Below are 18154 nucleotides of genomic sequence, written 5' to 3'. Positions count from 1 at the left end.
TCTGAAGGATAAAAATGAGATGCTACTTACGGAATGTTAGCGTGGATCCTCAGATCCGGACAAATAGATGTTTAAGAAACCATGGCTGTTATGATTATATTTGTGGCTTGGTTAGCTCTTGGCTGGTGGGGGGTGGGGGTGGGGTTACTCCAAACCACACAGGTGGGTCTTAGGCTGCTCTCAGTGCCTTTAGCTGAGCAGAACTTGGAAAGGTCTCCATTGACCTAGAGGAGGTGACATTTGCGGTAAGCAAGCCTCGAGGAAGCACAGGATTTCCCCAAGGTAAGGAAAGCAGAGGAGGCATTCCTGGTGTGGGTCTTGTAGGAACCAAGCCTAAAGGTCTAGAAGTTCATATCTGACAAGCTCAGGGGTTATGAGGAGATGGGCATGGCAGGCAGGGGAGGAGGGAAACAGAGCAGGAAAAGGCTATAGGACCAGTGGTTAGGAGAGCCCAGAATCCAGTGTGAATTGCCCAGGCTTTGTCCCCTAGGTAGCTGCTGGCCACTGGGGCTTGTTTGCTTGCTTGCTTTTAATTATCAGGAAGGTCAGTTAATTTAAATATAACCAGGTAGGCCAAGATGTAAGTCCTACAACTTACTAAAAAATTATATTCCAAACAATCATTTGTACATTTGAGGGAACTCGGAATACATTTTCTCCTCGTGGATGATTTTTTTTCCTCATATGCATGATTGAATTCCCAACTAAACCCCAATATTTTTATTTTTAAAACAGAGATGAAATACCATCTACTTAAAGTATACTGAGTTGTCGTAGAAGATCCTATTGCATTGTCCTGTTTCGTTTTCGTCTGTCCTGCACCCTGGGGCTTTTTAACCCAGGGAGGGCCATGGTTGGATCAGGAGCTAGAAAGTGCTCTCTGGATGCAGACTGACAGTGGGGGTGGAGAAGGGACAGAATGAAGACAGGGGGAGCGGTGGGGAAGCCAGGTCATCTCTGGGACAGTAACAGAAGAGCCGCAGTGGGGGTGGGGGGGCGAGGGGCAGTGTCCAGAGACATTCCAGGGGATGGATAGCATGCTTCTGATGACGGGGGACGTGGGTGGGTGAAGGAAGGTGTCAAAGAGCCTGAGGTCTCTGTCCTCTGACAGCTCTCACTCTGGATGCTCAGGGATGCGATTGAGCTGGCCTTCCGGTGAGTAGATAAGCCTTTGTCAGTCAGGAGATGCCATTTTGAGGGAATGAAGCAGATTTTTTAAAAATGTCAGAAATGAAGCCATAGCGAGGCGGCGGGAGAATTTACGTCACCTACCACATACTTCCCATCCCCAAACAGCTCTTGGGTTCTCTCCTGGTTCAAGCCACACAGCGTTCTCAGAATTCTCCCATGGCGCCTGAGGGGGCGCCTGAGAAAGCCAGCATGTCCCCAGCATGTCACACACGCAGGACTCAATAAATGTTGGGGAGAGAGAATCCCAAGCCTTGTGCTCTTTGTCTCTCTTTCAGAATGTGACGTTGGTGCTTCTAAAGCCGTGGTCAACGGGTTGGCGCCAGGCAGCAATGGGCCGGACAAAGGTAAGCTCTTGAAGGGAAGCCCGGCTGGGTATTAGGAAGCAGTTCTAGATGGAACAGAGTATGTGGGGCCAGGGCCACTGGCCTGGTACGAGCAGTCACTGGTCGCATCGGGCTGTGAACCAGAGGCCTGTTTCCTGTGCCGACTTTGAGACTGGGAGCATGTTCTTGCATCTCATGGGTCTGAGGCCACTCTTTCCCACCGTGAGGTCGCATGGTAATAAAACCTGTCCCTCACTCCCGGGATGTGGATAACAACAGGTCAAGTACACCGACCGAGGCCTTCGCCTGGTGCAAACGGCATTTATCGACGTGGAGTCTCCCTTACCTGACATTTTACCTTCAGTGGCAGTAAGTAGTGATGCGTCCACAGTCCTGTCCCAGAGGCAAGAACCTCTGATTGCTGAAATCAGTTATTTCCGTGACATTCGTTCCATGTGCATCCTCGATTTTCAGTTTTTAAAAAATTTCAGGACAGAAGATTTAAGTGGGAAGTGAGTGATGGGTACGATGACTGTTGAGTCCCGTTTGCCCTGTGGTCTCTCCTCCACAGCCTCTCAGCATGGCTGCCCATGTAGCCAGGCTCCAAGCGCCCATGTCACTTCCTCAGTGTGGCATGGGCCGAGCGATGAGGTACGGACTCGCGTTCCGCTTCTGCTGCTCACAGACGGACATCTGGGGAGGTCCATTATCTTTATGGGTGTGAGTCCCCTTATCTAGGAAATGAGGGAATGAGATGTTCTGCTTCAAATTCTGGGTTTTAGTGATTCCATCCATGCTCATCCTAAATTTTATGGCATCCAAGAGAGGAGGGGGCAAAAGTCCTGTCACTGGGCATTCAAGTCAAAATGCACCATCTCACAAAGAATAATTTCGGAATGTGACATGTTTGGCCTTTGTTTGTAATTTCCATCTGGTTCAGCCAAGTAGTCCTCTTGTGACAAGGCAAAGTGTGAAGTCAGGAGGAGCAGCTGGGAAGAGAAGGTACAGAGCACGGGAGGAGCTAGGGAACGGGGGGCCCGGTTAGTTTGGGGGTCGGTTCCTCTGTGGCAGGAGGTGTCCTGCTGCTCTGTGCTCCTTCTTCCCTCCCCGACCACCCTTCTCCACTCACGGTCCGGGATGCATTCTCAGGGCCTTGGGCAATCTTGGCGAAGTCACACTTGGGGGTGGTGAGGGCAGTGCCTGAGGAGTGGCCCCAGGGGCGTGTTTCAGCATCCAGGGAGCATGGGGAGGGCTGGGGGCTCTGATGTTTGTACAGCCTATGGGGCCGTCAACCCCATCCCTGTGAATTCATTCACAGAGCAGACTTCAGGGGTGTGGAAGAGGGTGGCAGGTGGGCGCGGTTTCCACTCTCAACTCAGTAGACTCAACCCTCCTTTGGAAAGGAGACAGCAGATGTAACCCGAAGGTCGTCATGGCGGCCTGGGGAAGTCACTGAGCCAGGTCCCTGGACAGCTGAGCTCCAGCCTCTTCACCTAGGAGCTGGATGACTCTGAGTAGCTCAGCCTCTTGCTTCTTCCTCTGAAAGTGGTAACAAGAATCTCCCACTGGCCAATCTCCTACGTGGTCATAAGGAGCAGGCAACGGGATCGCTGTGCAAGCATGTTTGTATCTCAATACATGCACTGTTGTTATTGTCTACTTAGTTATTGATGGCCGTGGGCTACGTGACCGCCTTATGAGGCGGCAGCGTGATGGGCTGGAAAGTGAACTCTCTGTGGTTGAGGGTCCTGTCTCCCTCCTGTCCCCTTGACAGGTCTTGCTTCCCAAACAGCCCTTACCCCCCAATTATTTTGTAGATGTGGGGCCAGAAGACCTCTGAGTGTTGCTCATTGGGGTGACCCTGGTGCCATAGCGCCTGAACTCCATCTCTCCTTGCTGCCATTGGAGAGACAGGGTGAGGGGAGGCTTCCCCACAGGCTGTGAGAAGGAGGGTTTGGGGCTGTGCCACCATTGAGACTTCAGGATCTGGGGAGGTGGGGGGTCCAGGAAAGCCTTCAGAGGGAGAAGTAGGGGCACCCAGGATATGAGGACAGCAGCCCCAGCCACATCCCAGGCAGTTCTGCTGGTTCTCTGGCGGCCCAGCCGGGTGTCAGGATCCCGGGATGTGTACGTGGGTGCTGCCCAGAGTCTTGAGCATGCACTGGACACCTGGCAACCTCTTGTCCAGGAAAGGCTGGGTTTAAGCAAGAGCATCTGCTGCCCAACAGATGGAGGTTCTGATTTGCTCGGGGACAGAGGACCATGGTGGTCAGGGTCCACAGGCACAGGAAGGACCCCAGAAGTTGTGATGGTGGGGAGGCAGCCGTGATGTCTGAGGGGCCCAGGCAGCTCACCAGCTTGTTCCCTTCCCTCCCGCACTCATCAGGGGCCTGAGCCAGGGCTCTCTTCCTCGCGGCCCTGCCCCCAGCACAGACACCCCGGCCTTCTCCCGGGGCCCCTCGGACCCTGGGGGCTCTCCCCTCCCACTGTGTGCCAGGCCATCTGCCTGTCTGGAAATCTTTTTGTCCAGAGGCTTGGCACGTTCCTGGTGTGGCAGGAGGCACAGATAAACACTGACCAACTGCGTATGGGTGACGGGGGGACGGGGTTCTGCCATCCCGGCAGGGAACTCTGGAGAGAGAAAGCAGGTTATTTTAAATGACCGCATCTACTGCTCTTCGCATTGTTCTTTTTGTGTGGGCGACTTCCTCCTATTGTCCCTGCCCAGTTCCTCAACTGCCTGAGTGTTTCCCAAATGTTCTTTCTGGATGCACCATTTACCCTTTTGTGTTTTCAGCAACTGCCGACCCTTTACGTGCACGCTCTATTTCTGCTGTTAAAATAATTCCCGTGAAGACAGTGAAAAGCTCTTCAGGCCTGGTACTCCCTCCAGGTATCTCTCCTTGGGTTGGTTTCTTTTTTTTTAATTATTAGCAGATCATGCATGGTTTTCCTTCCTTTCCTTCTAACAAAGACTTGGAGGCTTAATTCTTGCATGTTTAGGAGCTCTTCCCTCTCACGTCCTTAGCTGGTTTCCTTTCTTCCTGTCCATGCGTGCGTGTGTGTGCGTGCGCGTGCGTGTGTGTGTGCATGTGTGTGTGTGTCCGTGTGTGTGTGTTTTGTGAGGCAGCATGTCTAGAGGAATACTGATAGATGCCTTGCCCCTCCTCTCTTTAGGAGAAGGGTCAGTCCAGAGGCTGCATAATTTACCCTGGCACAGGTCTCTGGTACGTGGGGTACGTGATACATGGAGGTGCGTGTGGTACATGGCTCTCCCCGGAGGCTTTCAGCTCCCAATACTTTATTTACAACTTCAGTCTCCCCGAGAATTAACGTGTTTACACAGGGAACCTCTGAGTTGGGCTGAACTTGAAGCAGCTGCTTTAGATGCCAATCCTAGATGCACTGCTGTGCTCCCCTAAGCCCCGACTTCACCTGCAGTCCCTTCCTGCTGCTCCTGTCCGAGGAGGGGCTGCCGCTCAGGTGTCAGCTCTGACAGACAGCTTCCTTCTGTGCTAAATGGCACAAGCAAGGCCCAGGTGGTGCTTTATCCCAGTGGTGCTCTCCGGAGTTGGGCAGATCTGGCCATGCATCCGGGAGCCTAGGATGGGCTGGATTTGTCATTTTGTAGCTCATCCTTTTTGAAAAGGCCATGAATCAGTTTTCCCAGTACTTTTGTGACCTCAGTCACTTATCCTCTTGATAGGGTTGGACAAATCACGTGCCCACCAAGGTCACTGCCTGCTCTGCCACACACTGTCTTTTTGTGCTTTGCTTTCAATGGGAAGAGGTGCTGATGGGGCAGATCTGTTCTCTTCTGTAACACCAGTGGTCGGTCCGTCTGAGTTGTTGGAGAGGCTGCTGGACTGGAAAGGAGGAGAGAGGAGGCTGTACTTCTCTCTGCCCTGGCACGGGAATGGGGAGGCGTGGATGTCTGAGCCTCCGTCCTGCCCATCGCCCACCTTAAGCCTTACCCCATAATCCCAGTCTTGACAATTTTAGGTCAGAGATCCAGGCTGTGCTGTGAGCAATTTGATAAAAATGAACTGTGGCATTCGGTTCAGCTGAGCTGCACGGAAGGAAACACGTGCCTTCTAGAACTGTGTGATCTATGTCAGTTTCTTGACTCCTCATCACTGGTTTTCCTAGAGGATGAGCATCCACATCTTCTGAAACCTATTTTGAAATCCTTCTCAATGGAATTCTGAAAGATGACCTGAGTGTGCTGTTAGGCCATTGTGAGCTGTAGGAGAGGTCAGGGCCCAGGGAAGGCTCGGCAGGGGGCGCAGTAAACACTGTTCACTGAAGGATTTGGTGTTTCTTGTCATTTTCCTTGGTGTGAATTTTCATTAAGTTTGGAATGTGAGGCTCTCACCCATGATCTTTCTCCACAGGCAGTATATCCTGTCATCATTTTAAGGGTCTTGAGTTGCAGATAGAAGATTTTTTTTTCCTTTTTCCACTGGAGAAGAGGGAGCAGTGATTTTTTTTCCCCAGAACAACTTGATTCCCAATATTGCCAACTTGCTCTTTCATTAGAAGGGTGGTCTGGAAGCTTGAGAAATCTCTCATCAACTCTTTCTTGAATCATGCCTTACTAATTGGTCAGAAGTCTACTCACCAATCTAAGCCTCATCTAATAAAAGGAATTAACCTGCTTTCATTTTGAAATGTTTTCAGCTGATAATTATAACTTACACAGAACTCATTGTCACCTCCATTTCCCCTGAACCTCATGATGTGTGGTAAACCTCCGAAAACGGGATTCGTCTCTCTCCTCCACCCACAAATTAATTCTCATTGACCATCACATTGACCATAAGACTGCGTGGCTGTAAGCAGGTTCATCTCATTCCCTGGCTGTGATGAGTTGCCAGCTGACTGTTGCTTTAATCCTTCAAGAGCCTTGGATTCAGGCTTCTCTTTGCATCTTTCCTTTTCAGACATGGATCCTACGAAAATCTGCACTGGGAAGGGAGCGGTGACTCTCCGGGCCTCATCTTCCTACAGGGAAATCCCGAGCAGCGGCCCCATGAGCCCTCAGGAAACCCCGCAACATGAAAGCAAACCAGGTGTGTGACCCCTGTGCCTGGGGGAGGGGTTCAGAGTCCCCCCGGGAGGGAGAGAGGCCCTCCTGCTTTTGCTCGGAAGGGTGTGCATTCACGGGCTGCCTCCGATTCTCCCGGAGGTCCCTGGAACCGTCAGCACCTTGTTCCATCTGGGATGGGTGACGATCAGTGCCCTAAACTCCCAGGTGCTCCCTTGCTTCGGGCAGAGGCATGGCAGTGGCCACCGCTTTGTTAGCTGGTGACTGGAGAGATGAGGAGAAACCTCGCTACAGAGCTGGCGGCTCTACAGACTGCATTCTCGAGGACAGAGGTGGCTTAGGCTGCATGGGAGGGGAGCAGTGCGATGGGCTAGAGGTTGGGTTCCTCAGTGGCCATCCCCACTTTTGAGAGCTGGCTCTAAGTGGCCAAGCAGGGCTGGGGCGGTGGAGGGGGTGAAGCCAAGGGAGGTTGAGAAGTGCAGGCGCCTGACTGACCTGGCTCCCAGGAAAAGAGGGGAGGGGCAGGGCTCAGGCCTGGGGAGGTGACCTGGCAGCTGAAGCAGCAGGAGCAGAAGAGCCATTCCAAGGTCACTGCACCCTGGGAGCTACGGGAGACAGAAGAAGCCCATCTGCAGCCCACCTCCCATCCGGCTCCACTGGTCGGGGTGTCTAGAGAGTGGTGTTGAGACTGGGACTTCGGAACCCGAGAGATCTGTGTTCACATCCGTGGCCGTGCAGTGGACAGGATGTTCCCTGTCTCAGCCCTGGTGGTGTCCTTTGTAGAAAGGGCTTGATAATTGCACCTGCCTCGGAGCATTACTGTGAGCGTGGAGTGTGTGAGGTTTTTGCACCTGCCTAGACGTTAGCTGCTATTAGTAGGTTATGATTGTGATTATTGTGACCTCTCTAGAGAGGGTTTTCCAGAGCCCCCCAAGTGTTCTGGGAGTTGAGAAACACTGAGATTTCACAGGGACAGCTAGCTTAGGGTGGGGCGCCCCTCCCCTCCAGTCCACTCCATACGGCACTGGTGCTCACACCTGAGCTGCATCAGAATCACCGGGAGTAAAAGGCCAGGCTGCTGGGCCCCAGGCCGGGGCTTTAGGAGTTACAGGTATTCCCACTTACAGGTCTGAGGTAGTGTCTGAGGGTTTGCATTTCTGACAAGTTCCCGGTCATGCTGGGATGCTGCTGGTCCCAGGATCACATTTGAGAGCTACTGCTATAGGGAAGGGGAGTTTTCTTTCCTTCTTGAAGGAAATGAAGGAAGAAAAGGAGTGAGAGTGAAGACCAGTTCCTTGGGACTGGAGACAAAAGGAGGTGGGGCACACAGACTCTTTGGTGCAGCGGGGAGCAGTGTGTTGTGATGAGACGGAAACCTGAAGGAAGGAGCCGGTCAATGGCCAGCATCCTGGAAGCTGACTTCCTGTGCCAGCCACCTACAACTAGCGCCAAGGCAGATGCCCAAGGATGAAGCCAGGCTAGGGTTTGAGCACAGGCCCCGTTCTGATAATGCTGTGCCCTGTGGAGGGCTACGTTTTCCCTGGTCTCAGGGAAGGTGTAAGTGGCCTCCAGCCACTATAGGTTGAAAGTCGCTTCTTGGCCCTGTGTTCCTCCAACCATACCTGCCTTTTGCCCCACTGCAGTCTCCCACTCTAGCCCTCCTGGAAAGGTGGGGCCAAGGAGTGAAGGCAAAATCATTTCTTCCTAAGGCTAGCTTCATCCAGCTTCTCCTGGCCCACTTGGGAAGATCCAGCTCCCAAGGATGTTTGGGGAAGAGAGAATCCTCAGGGATAATTGAAAGAAAAAGACCATACCTACAGCCCATGGCTCAATAAAATGACCTTATCAAGTGCAGGGCCCTTCCTCTGGGGATGAATACGTAGTGCGAGTGGGAGGAGAGGGTCCTGGAGCTCCCCCTCCTGGTTATCGGGTGGCACTAACATGGAGCGCTGAAGGGTAGCCTTCCCCCGGCAATCTGTGGGCTTGGGTTTACAGGACCGTGCAGTGATGTGAGCACTTTTAGGAAGCTCCCTAGTCTCCGAATAATTCTATATCTTACGAATTCTGACAGCTAATTTGGGTGAAGAAATATCTTGTTTTAAAATGTGAATACACTGAAGAATTAGGGGAGAGCTATCAGTCATGCACACCTCTATAGTAAATCGATTTTAGGAGATTATTTTCCTCCTTATAAGTGGAGATCATTGACTCCAAGTCGGCAAACATTCATTTAGTATCATCTGTGTGCCAGGCGCTAAGTAGTCCGTGGGAATTGTGGTGAGAAATAGGGAGATGGGAGGGAAAAGGAGCATAATTCTGGGTGCATCAGATGAGGACAGAAGCCCATTTGCTGCAATAGAAGAGTCAGGCGTGGGCTGCTCATCCACCGTGCTTTCCGACCGTGGGGAAGCCACACCTTTGAAGCCCAGGTAAAGTATGAAGGACCTGGGCAAGATGGTTTCCAAGCCTTTCTAGTTCCAACATGCTCTGTGACCTTGGGCAGTGTGGGAATTAACCTGTCACAAACAGAATCGCCCTCACTAAGGACAAATTCGAGATTACATACCAGGACAGGTTGGGTGGAAGGGACAAGCTGGGTTTGAGTAGAGGGGAGAGTACCAAAGAGGCTGGAATGAGTTAACGCTGGGGGGATGGGACTCCAGGGATGGGACCTTCCAGCTGGAGATCCTGTCCTCTCCCTGTACTGCTCATTGGCCAGCATCTTGCTGGCGCCTGACTGGCTGTGTCTGTGTGGCTCTCCAGCTCTCCTCTCATCCCTCTCTGCTCCCTGCACCTGGGCCTCTGCATGACAACTTGCTCCACATCCCCCCCCGCCCCCCCCACCAGTCTTCAGTCCCGTCTCAGGGCCTGGGAGTCCATGGGCCTTGAGAGGCCTCATGAAAACAGCTTTCTGCAGTATTTGTAGGCAGCCATGTCCAGCCCAGACCGGGAGCCCAAATATGAGGCAGCAAGTGTCTCCTCCATGCTTCCTACCCCCAGTGCCTTCACAGATAGCTGATGTCAGGTAGCGTCCAGCTCTCTCCCCTGTCACCCGGGCCAGCATCTGTCCCCTAGCTGCTCCGTCTGCCTCCTCTCTGCCTCACTCCCGGGCTTCACCACCTTCTTCCCTCCCAGTAGGCCCACAAGTGGCTGATCAGTTGCCCGGACTGGAATCTCCAGTCTTGTACTACTGCCCAGCACCTTCTTTGCTTACGTGACCCCTTGACACCCACATTTCAGAAGTGTCTCCTGTTCCCCGTCCTTGCTCCATCTCCCTCATCCTGTGAGACACGGTCTAGTTCTGCAGTGACACAGCCCTCTCTCGAGTCTCAGCTCTGCTGCTTCCATCTTTGTGATGTAGGCAACTCATTCAAACTTGGCGAGCTTCACTTTCCTCCTCTATGACATGGGAATGACCTCGGTAGAGTTGCTGGGATTCAGGGAGCTCTTTCACACCAAGATTTAGCACCGAGCCCAGCACACAGCAGGTGTTCTTTGATGGCAGCCATTCTAGCTGTGCACATCCGGAGGCCTGGGGAAGCCTTCCAGTAATTTCAGCTAGAGGCCATGAGGGCAGTGGGAATGAAGAACAGGGCCAGGGTGGACGTGCGTTTGGAAGAGTGAAGTGGCAGGGCTCGGGGCGGTGTGTGTGAGGAGCACGGAGACGTGGACTCCCTGCTGCATAGGCACTGCTCCCCTGCTTGACCCGGAGAAAGGCTGTGGCATTTGTGGAGACAGTGGCTTTATGGAGGGGGCGAAAGCAATGTTGAATTCCATTGTTTGCCATATTGAGTTTCGGGGCAAGGGCAGGACTTCTAGGAGGAAGTTTCTAATAGACATTTGGAGTTTGGAGTGCGGATTTGGGAACCATGTGCAGCCAGACGAACACTAGGAAGATGGAGGTGCTCTCTGAGGTGGAGTGAGATGGAGCCCTTGGAGTTGCCCAGTTTAAACCCACCCTCTAGACTCCGGCCCTCAAGTGGTAGCTTGACTCTGGATCCCCAATCACAGCTTCCTGACCAGCCTCCTAATCTCTGAATGTGGACCTTGGTTTTTGGGTCAGAAGCATCTGGAAAGAACTGCAGTGATCTTAGTGCTGACGCCCTGCCCCGGGGAGAGGTATTACCTTATCCCTGCTTCCTGATAGCATTTGCCCGGCCAGGTCTGGGTATTGGCTCTTCTGGTTCAGGGTGACTCCACCTACGTCCCCAGGTCAGGGTGTTCGTTATTCTAGAAGAGACACGGAGCCTAATGAACTGCTGAGTGTGATACGAAGCTTCTTGTCTGGTATAGCCTGAAGACCATCAATCCCTGTGTTCTGACCCGCAAGCCAAAATCCAGTTCAACCCTTACGTCTTGTTAATTCTGTGCCAGTTTGCTCCAGTCCTTCCTACCCGGTTCTTGACCACCATGTTAGCTTTGGAACTAAATCGACGCATTTCCTCTGGTTTGACTCTCAGGTTTGTGCTCTAGAAATGGCAGTAGCAAAAAGATATCATGAGAAAATGGACATGGAAGCAGTTAAAGACACTCTCTACCCCCGGTAACTCAGAGTCCTCTTTATGAACGCCTGTACAAGAATGAGGGCCAAACTAAGCAGTTGGAAGGAAAAGTCTCCACAAGAGAACACCCTCACTCCTTCTTTTTTTTTTTTTTTTTTTTAAGATTTGTTTATTTATGGGGCGGGAGGGGCAGAGGGAGAGGGAGAGAATGCCAGGCAGACTCCCCGCTGAGCGTGGAGCCCGACATGGGGCTTGATCTCACAACCCTGAGATCATGACCTGACCTGAAATCAAGAGTCGGATTCTTAACCAACTGAGCCACCCAAGGCGCCCTGAGAACACCCTCACTTCTGACACCAAATGCTAGTTGAAGGGATTCCCGAAACTACCCTCAGGTTTCATAATTTGCTAGAACTCAAAGAACTCATTGAAAGCTATTATACTCATGGTTATGATTTATTACAGGGAGAGGATACAGATTAATATTGGCTAAGAGAAGAAGCCCAGCATGGACTCTAGGGAAGAACCAAGCATGGGGCCTTTTGTTGACCTCTCCTAGGGAGTCAGAATGTATTAATTCCCAGCACTGAGATGTGATAGTATGTTCCGAGTATTGTCAACCAGGACGTTCTCCTGAGCTGTTGTGTCCAGAATTTCTATCCACTGCTCTTACTCTCCAGTCCATTAGGAGGTTGAGCTCTTGATGACTCAGAGCCCCCACCATAAATCACATTATTGATCTGGCACAAAGACCACTCCCATTGGGATGACATTCCAGGGGTTTAGAGATTAATTGCCAGAAGGCAAAGGCCAGACTTCTTTTTGGGTAAGGAATAAAAAATAAATAAATAAACACAAATAAGATTTGGAACAGTATTAGGCCCACTTTTAACACCTCACCTAATTCTTGGATACTCTACTAGAACACATCAAATCTGACTCAGTAAAAGTCGTCCTAAGATCCCAAGAAGAACTGATCAGCAGAACAACTTTAAAGCAGACCAAATTGAAATTAGCACAGAATGAGAGAAAAGAAAATATCAGGAGGCTGTATCCACAGGCCACAAAAGATTATGTATAAAGAAGAGATAGAGGAAAAGATAAGATAAAACAAATTATACTTGTCCTGGAAAGGCTTGGTCTCTTCAGGGCTGCAAAACCTATCTAGAATCCAGCTTTCCTAGACGCTCCTCCCCCTTCAGGAGCATTGAGATGACACTGAAAGAAGCATTTTGACAGCCTTCTCAACCAAGAGTTAATAACTGATGATTATGTATATAATATCTCACCTGCCGCACTCAGGTGCAAGTGCCTGTGGGCTGCTGCCGACCTTGAAGGTTCAGAAGACTAGGTAACAGAGGATGATGGATGTTGGGAATTCGGCTCTCCTTTGGTAACGAAGAGAGGAATGCCTAGAGAGGTCCTGGGAACTGCCTTTTCTGGGGCAGGGTGAGGGGAACAGTTTTAATGACTTGGAATAAGAAGAAAAAGAGGGTTGATCCCCAAGGATATTATGTTCTCAAAGCTATTTATCAAACAGCAGATGTCAACAGCTCCTACTTATTTCTGTGTTTGGGGAAACTTTTTTTCCTTATGCTTTGGAGTCCATTTTTACTAAGCCCTAACTAAGCCAGAGGTTCCCATTTAGTCCTCACGACTCAAAAGAGGTAGATAACCCCTTATTTCACAGGCGAGGCTGTCATTTGCTGTAGGATGCGCATTTAGCAAGGACTCGAGCTCGGCAGTCTGATGCCAAAATGGTCGTCCCTTCATGACTAGTGCTTTGGAGGGACAGACTCCTCTCAACTGTCCACAACACATCTGTTTGTCAGCGCCACCTGAATAGAAACAACCCAACCAAGAACCAAAGAGCATGCAAAATAATGTGCCCCCATATCCATGTAGAAAGCTCACATCCTTCACTGGATAGCCCCTCACTCCGAACCTATTGAGATCAGTGTATGTGTCGATCTAATACATTTGGTAGAATGACTTGACAGAGATGGACAAGAAGGAACTTAGAAAGGAAGACGTAACAGAAGTTGATGGATGCAGGAAGGGGGTGGGGTGCGGGCACCACTGTCACATTGTGTCACCTAGTGGTTGAGGGCCTGCCATGTGTAAGGAAATCTCTGGGCCAGGGATCTGGATGGAGGCTACAGTGAGTGTTAAAAATGGTCATTTTTTTTAGGATCCTTCACATGCCTGATCTCTGAATCTTCAGCAACCCTGTGAGGTGTCCATGGAGTCCAGGTCGTATTTTATAGATGAGGAAAAGGAAATACACAGTGGTTAGCAGCCTGCCTCTACCTCGCAGTAATGTGCGTGAAACTCAAGTCCTGTAAATTTCCCAGCTATGTGATTGGAAAGAGAAGACAAATACCTATGGATTGTGCATAAGGGGGTGGCAGAAATGTAACCGGCAACCTGCTGAAGGAACATACAACCGAAACACGCTGTAAAAACTGTTTTAGAGGGGAAAACAAAGCAAAAATGGATACAGAATAGTTAAAAGTTAATAGAAAACAGTTTCCCAGAGAAAGGATATTCTTTGAGTATTCCTTTAATCATGGTTTTCAAAGGTGGACTGTGGACCGGCAACCGTAGCATCACCTGGGAAGCACGTTAGACATGTCCAGTTCCAGGCTTTACCTCCTATCTACTGAGTCAGGTACAGGGGGGGAGGCAGACAGTCCGTTCTAATAGGCGCTCTGCTGATTCTGATGCAGCCAAACTGCTGTACCTGGATGCACATCACCCGAAACCTTTACCTCTGCCTTGCCTTCTGTTCCTTTTTGGCTCCCACCACCTCCCTGGAACATAGGTGGCTGACGGTGGTGGGCAGAGTGCTGCCCTGGATTCTGGAGACCTAGGCTGAGTACTTTGTGTTTCCTGGCTGTGTGATTTTGGGCAAGTCACTTGGCCCCTGTTTCCTCATCCATGAAGTAGAGCGATCACCTGCCCCGCAGACCTGTTGTGTGACTAAATCAAATAGGAAATAGGTACAGAAGTGCCTAACAGTGTGTGGCACTTGGATTGGTGGTCAGTGACATTGGTAAATCTCAGCTTGCCACCTGGAAAGCCCAGCTCTTGTCCTGGAGGGATCCACATGGAGATGGGGTTGGGGCTGTGAGAGCTGCTGTGTTAGTCTCTCTCTCTCTCTCTCTCTCTCTCTCTCTCTCTCTCTCTATCTCGGGTAAGGTAAGAGTAGGTAGGGCACGAAGAAGGAAATTAAGGGGTTGGCTAGTTCAGGAGTTGGCAAACCGGCCTGTGGGCCAAATCTGGCCCATGTCTATTTTTTGTACAGCCCATGAACTAAGAATGGTTTTTAGGAAAAAATGGATAAAATGAAAATCACAAGAGGAATGGTATTAGATGCATACGAAAATTACATGAAATTCAAATTTCAGTGTCACCACACTCATTCATTTACATATTATCTGTGGCTGCTTTTGTGCTATAGGACAGCAGGGTTGAATGGTTGCGACTGCTACCATACGGCCCTAAAATACTGTCTGGCCCTTTGCAGAAAGTGTGCTGAGCTCCGGGCTAGGTGGAGGATAGAGCAGAGAGACGAGATGATGCGGAAGATGATAAATAGCAAACATTGACTGAGCTCTGGCAGGCACCGTGCTAAGCATTTCTCATGCATTATGTCATTTAATCCTTATAGCAACACTTGGGAAGCAGGCATTTCATTATCCCCACTTTTCAGATGGGAAAACGGGCTTGGAACTTGCTCAGGGTCACAGAGCCCATCAGTGGTGGATCCACGACTTGAGCTGAGGTCCAACTACTTTCCCAGCCAAGCTGGTAGCCCCTGTGCTCTGCTGCCTCTTGGTGCTAGGGGGCTCACGTTAGGAGGGGTTCAGGGCCTCTGAGATGTGCTGGGCATGGCTGGGAGGGCAGGGTGGTAGCCAGCTAAAGGGAGACAAGGGTGCCTTGTAGCGTGATGAAAGCTCAGGGTGATTCAATTTTGAATTGTTTATGTGGCTCATTTAAATGGAAAGAAGAGAAGCAGGCAGGGAGAAAAAAAAAGTCCTTATCACAGCAGATACCTCTGGGCTTAAATCATGCTCTCCCCCTAGCCCAGCGCCAGTCGCCAGTCGCCACAGAAAAAGTGCTTATCTACTTCTCCCTCTCCCGTGTCTGTTCATTAGCCCAGCCTGCTAATGAGGAGAGGTCATTCCCAGCCCACATCAGGGTTGGAGAAGGGGAATGGGAGTTACTGGGGACCCGGCAGGGGAGAGTTCTGTTGCCTTTTTGTCCGTAAAATAAGAATGTCAAGGAACAATTGTTTCTTCATTACTGTGAATGTGAGCCTTGTGTTTTCAAAGGTCACTGCCTGTGAGCACATCATGGTTTAGAGTGGGTTCCTATGGTAATTAGGCCATCGTGACTGAGGGCATTTTGTGTCCGGCAACGGGGTGCTGGATTTTCCTCTTTCTCTGCGGTACATGCTTATTTCCTCCAAGTGTAACCATTTCTGTTTGTCCCTTTTTCTTCTTGTTTTCATCCTTTCTGCACCGCACGTAGTTCTGGACTCAGAGACTCCCTCAGCAGGTAGGACTTCTCTTGCATTCTTTCTGCCCCCGCCTTCCACCAGGGACTTCGGTTAGAGGGGAACCAGGGAGTGTTCCCTCTGAGTGAGGGCTTGCTTTCTTTTTTTCCCCCATCTCTCAGATGAGTGGAGGCTTTCTTCCAGTGCTGATGCCAATGGAAACGCCCAGCCCTCCTCACTTGCTGCCAAGGGCTACAGAAGCGTGCATCCCAACCTTCCTGCTGACAAGCCCCAGGTAGGCATGTGCCGGGGGTGGGGTGGGGACTGGTGAGCGGCACCTCTTCTGAGTCTACGCTTGTGACCTCCTGCTTGCCTGGCTGGATAACGGACTAGGTTCTGAGTCGCGCTTTTGGCCAACTCGGGAAAAGCTCTGCGAGGACCAGAGTGAGTGAAAAGTTGGGGATCAAGGGTCACAGAGGCATGGATGAGGATGGTCCATACCAGGGAATAGGAAATTTAAGCCCAGTGTTTTCTAGGTCTGAAACACACGTGGAAATGTTCTGAAGGAGGGACTCTGTTTAGCCCTGAGTAAGCGGTGGGGGGGGAGGTCTGAGCCTGTTGTGTTAAATACTCTGGAATAGGATAGTCAAGAGTACACTCTCGTGTTTATTCCGTTAATTTGCTGTAAGAGTTCCAGCAACTCTAGCCTTACAGATGACGATCAGGTAGCTGTGGCCGGCCCCGAATCCAGCAGCCCACAGCAACCCCTGAGGTTGGACAGCTTGGAGGAGGGATAATTTTGCTCAAGTCTTTCCCCTAAGTTGTTTTCCTGATCGTTCTTCCTTCCTCTCCCTGTGGCTACTCTGCCATTTTGATGAAAGAATAGCCCCTGTTTTAACTCAGGAGATACATGAAGAGTGGTTTTTTTTACATAGGAGTAACATCCATGGAACGGAGCAGTACTTTCTTTTAAAGCAAGCTGTGCTGCTCAAAAAAATGTGGCGGGACCGTGTTCCTTGTGTGGTCCACTTCCCTGGGCCTGTCTTCTGCGAAGGTGCTCCAAGACCTCACAGGGGCCTGGGGATTCCGAACGCCACCCTGGTTCCCACCCCACTTCTCCAGTGATCCCCTTGCTCCTGCTCCTGAGGGCATAGAATTGCACCCGCCTCTGAAATGCAACCGAGTCAGAGATGACGTCTTCCTTCCTCCCTGCAGACCCTGTCTTTCTGGGCTTCGAGGTGTCTCTGCACAGCCCCGCTAAGCCCTCCCGCCCCTGCCATGCTTGTCTCCCCTAGGCCCAGCCATGTGCGTGCCAGGCCAGAGCCACAAGTGTGCCCGGTCTCCTGAGGCCCTCATGGGCCACAGCCGTGCAGTAAATGACTTGCCATCGCCGTTCCGCTTCCCAGACCTTTCCTGGTGTGTCAGTTGCTGCCGCCAGGCTCCTGTCTCTGCGGTCTCAGGAATGGATACCATTGGCACCTGTCCGGGTTAGGAAATGGTGCTAATTAATCCAAGGCAAATTTGGAAGGACATCCTCCTCCCCTATCAGTGCCTTAGCCCAAAGGTTCCTTTTAGCTTCTTAGACAGCTCTTCTAAAGAGATCATTTTAAAAGCATGTGAATATATAAAAATTCCTCTTAAATAATTTATTTACTACAGCTTTATTGAGCATTCATTGTGTTCAGATCATGATGTTAAACATTGCATTCAAGGAGTTTATAAGGGTGAGCCTTATCATAAGGGTGAGCATCCTGTAGTTATCGCCTATAAATAGTGTATTTTCTTTTTTAGATTTATTTTAGAGAGAGAGAGTGGGGGGGGGTGGGCAGAGGGAGAGAATCATCAAGCAGACTCCCCACTGAGTGCGGAGCCAGATGTGGGGCTCGATCTCATGACCCTGAGATCACAACCTGAGCTGAAATCAAGAGTTGGACGCTCAACCGATTGAGCCACCCGGGCGCCCCTACAAACCGTGTATTTTTTTGTCTGTCACTATCCAAGAATTTTTTTTTTTTTCCTGGGGTGTCTTCAAGGGAACCTGGCAGATGGGTGATACAGAGGGTTTATTCTGTATATTCAGTGTAAAACTGGCCACCCAACTTTCAAGAACTTTAGGTCATACATTATTTCTTGGATTTGTTTTCTGAATGCAAAAATGGCTTCTTGTCCCTAAAGCCATTGCCAGAGCTGTACGTATATCCTGGCTCAGACAGAAGCAGGTGGGCCGGGCTGGTGACTGCCTTGGCTCGGCTTCAGATGAAGACAGTTCTCAGAGTCCCACAGGCCTCGCATCTCCTTATAAGGAATGAGCTGGGGTCCAGGAGACCCAGGGGCCAGAGGGCAGTCCTGTCTCCTGGTGCTTCCATTTGCTACCTTCCCTCCTGCTAGCCTGGACCTGCTGTCCCTCTCTCCTCCCCTCCAGGAACGGGGAACCAGGGCTTCCTTCTCTCTGGCAGCATCATCGTGTGGTCACCAGTGGAGGCAGAGATTGGTAGTTTCTGGAACTATATCAACTAGGAATATATCCGATTCTTCAAGCAGCCCCATTTCTTCCCTGTCCCCACCTTCTACAAAGATAAATGGGGTTTCA

The 18154-nt window shown here is 50.8% G+C and overlaps 1 protein-coding gene across 50 annotated transcripts in view; it reads left to right on the top strand.

Annotated features, from left to right (window-relative positions):
- Positions 1-18154, top strand: part of SORBS1 (sorbin and SH3 domain containing 1) — a 225957-nt gene that overhangs the window by 111699 nt on the left and 96104 nt on the right. For 37 of the 50 annotated variants that reach the window (XM_032432268.1, XM_032432257.1, XM_032432260.1 and 34 more), the window contains exons 4-8: positions 1467-1535; positions 4312-4407; positions 6458-6586; positions 15600-15626; positions 15747-15859. In XM_032432268.1, the coding sequence (XP_032288159.1) occupies positions 1467-1535; positions 4312-4407; positions 6458-6586; positions 15600-15626; positions 15747-15859 (434 nt within the window). The remainder of the gene's footprint in view (positions 1-1466; positions 1536-4311; positions 4408-6457; positions 6587-15599; positions 15627-15746; positions 15860-18154) is intronic. The other 13 variants (XM_032432261.1, XM_032432298.1, XM_032432299.1 and 10 more) reach the window with 3 other exon arrangements.

This window comes from Phoca vitulina, unplaced genomic scaffold (genome assembly GCF_004348235.1).
Source record: "Phoca vitulina isolate PV1807 unplaced genomic scaffold, GSC_HSeal_1.0 scaffold48, whole genome shotgun sequence".
Lineage (NCBI taxonomy): Eukaryota > Metazoa > Chordata > Mammalia > Carnivora > Phocidae > Phoca > Phoca vitulina.
Note: the sequence above shows the minus strand (reverse complement) of the source record. Positions and strands in the feature narration are given on the sequence as shown.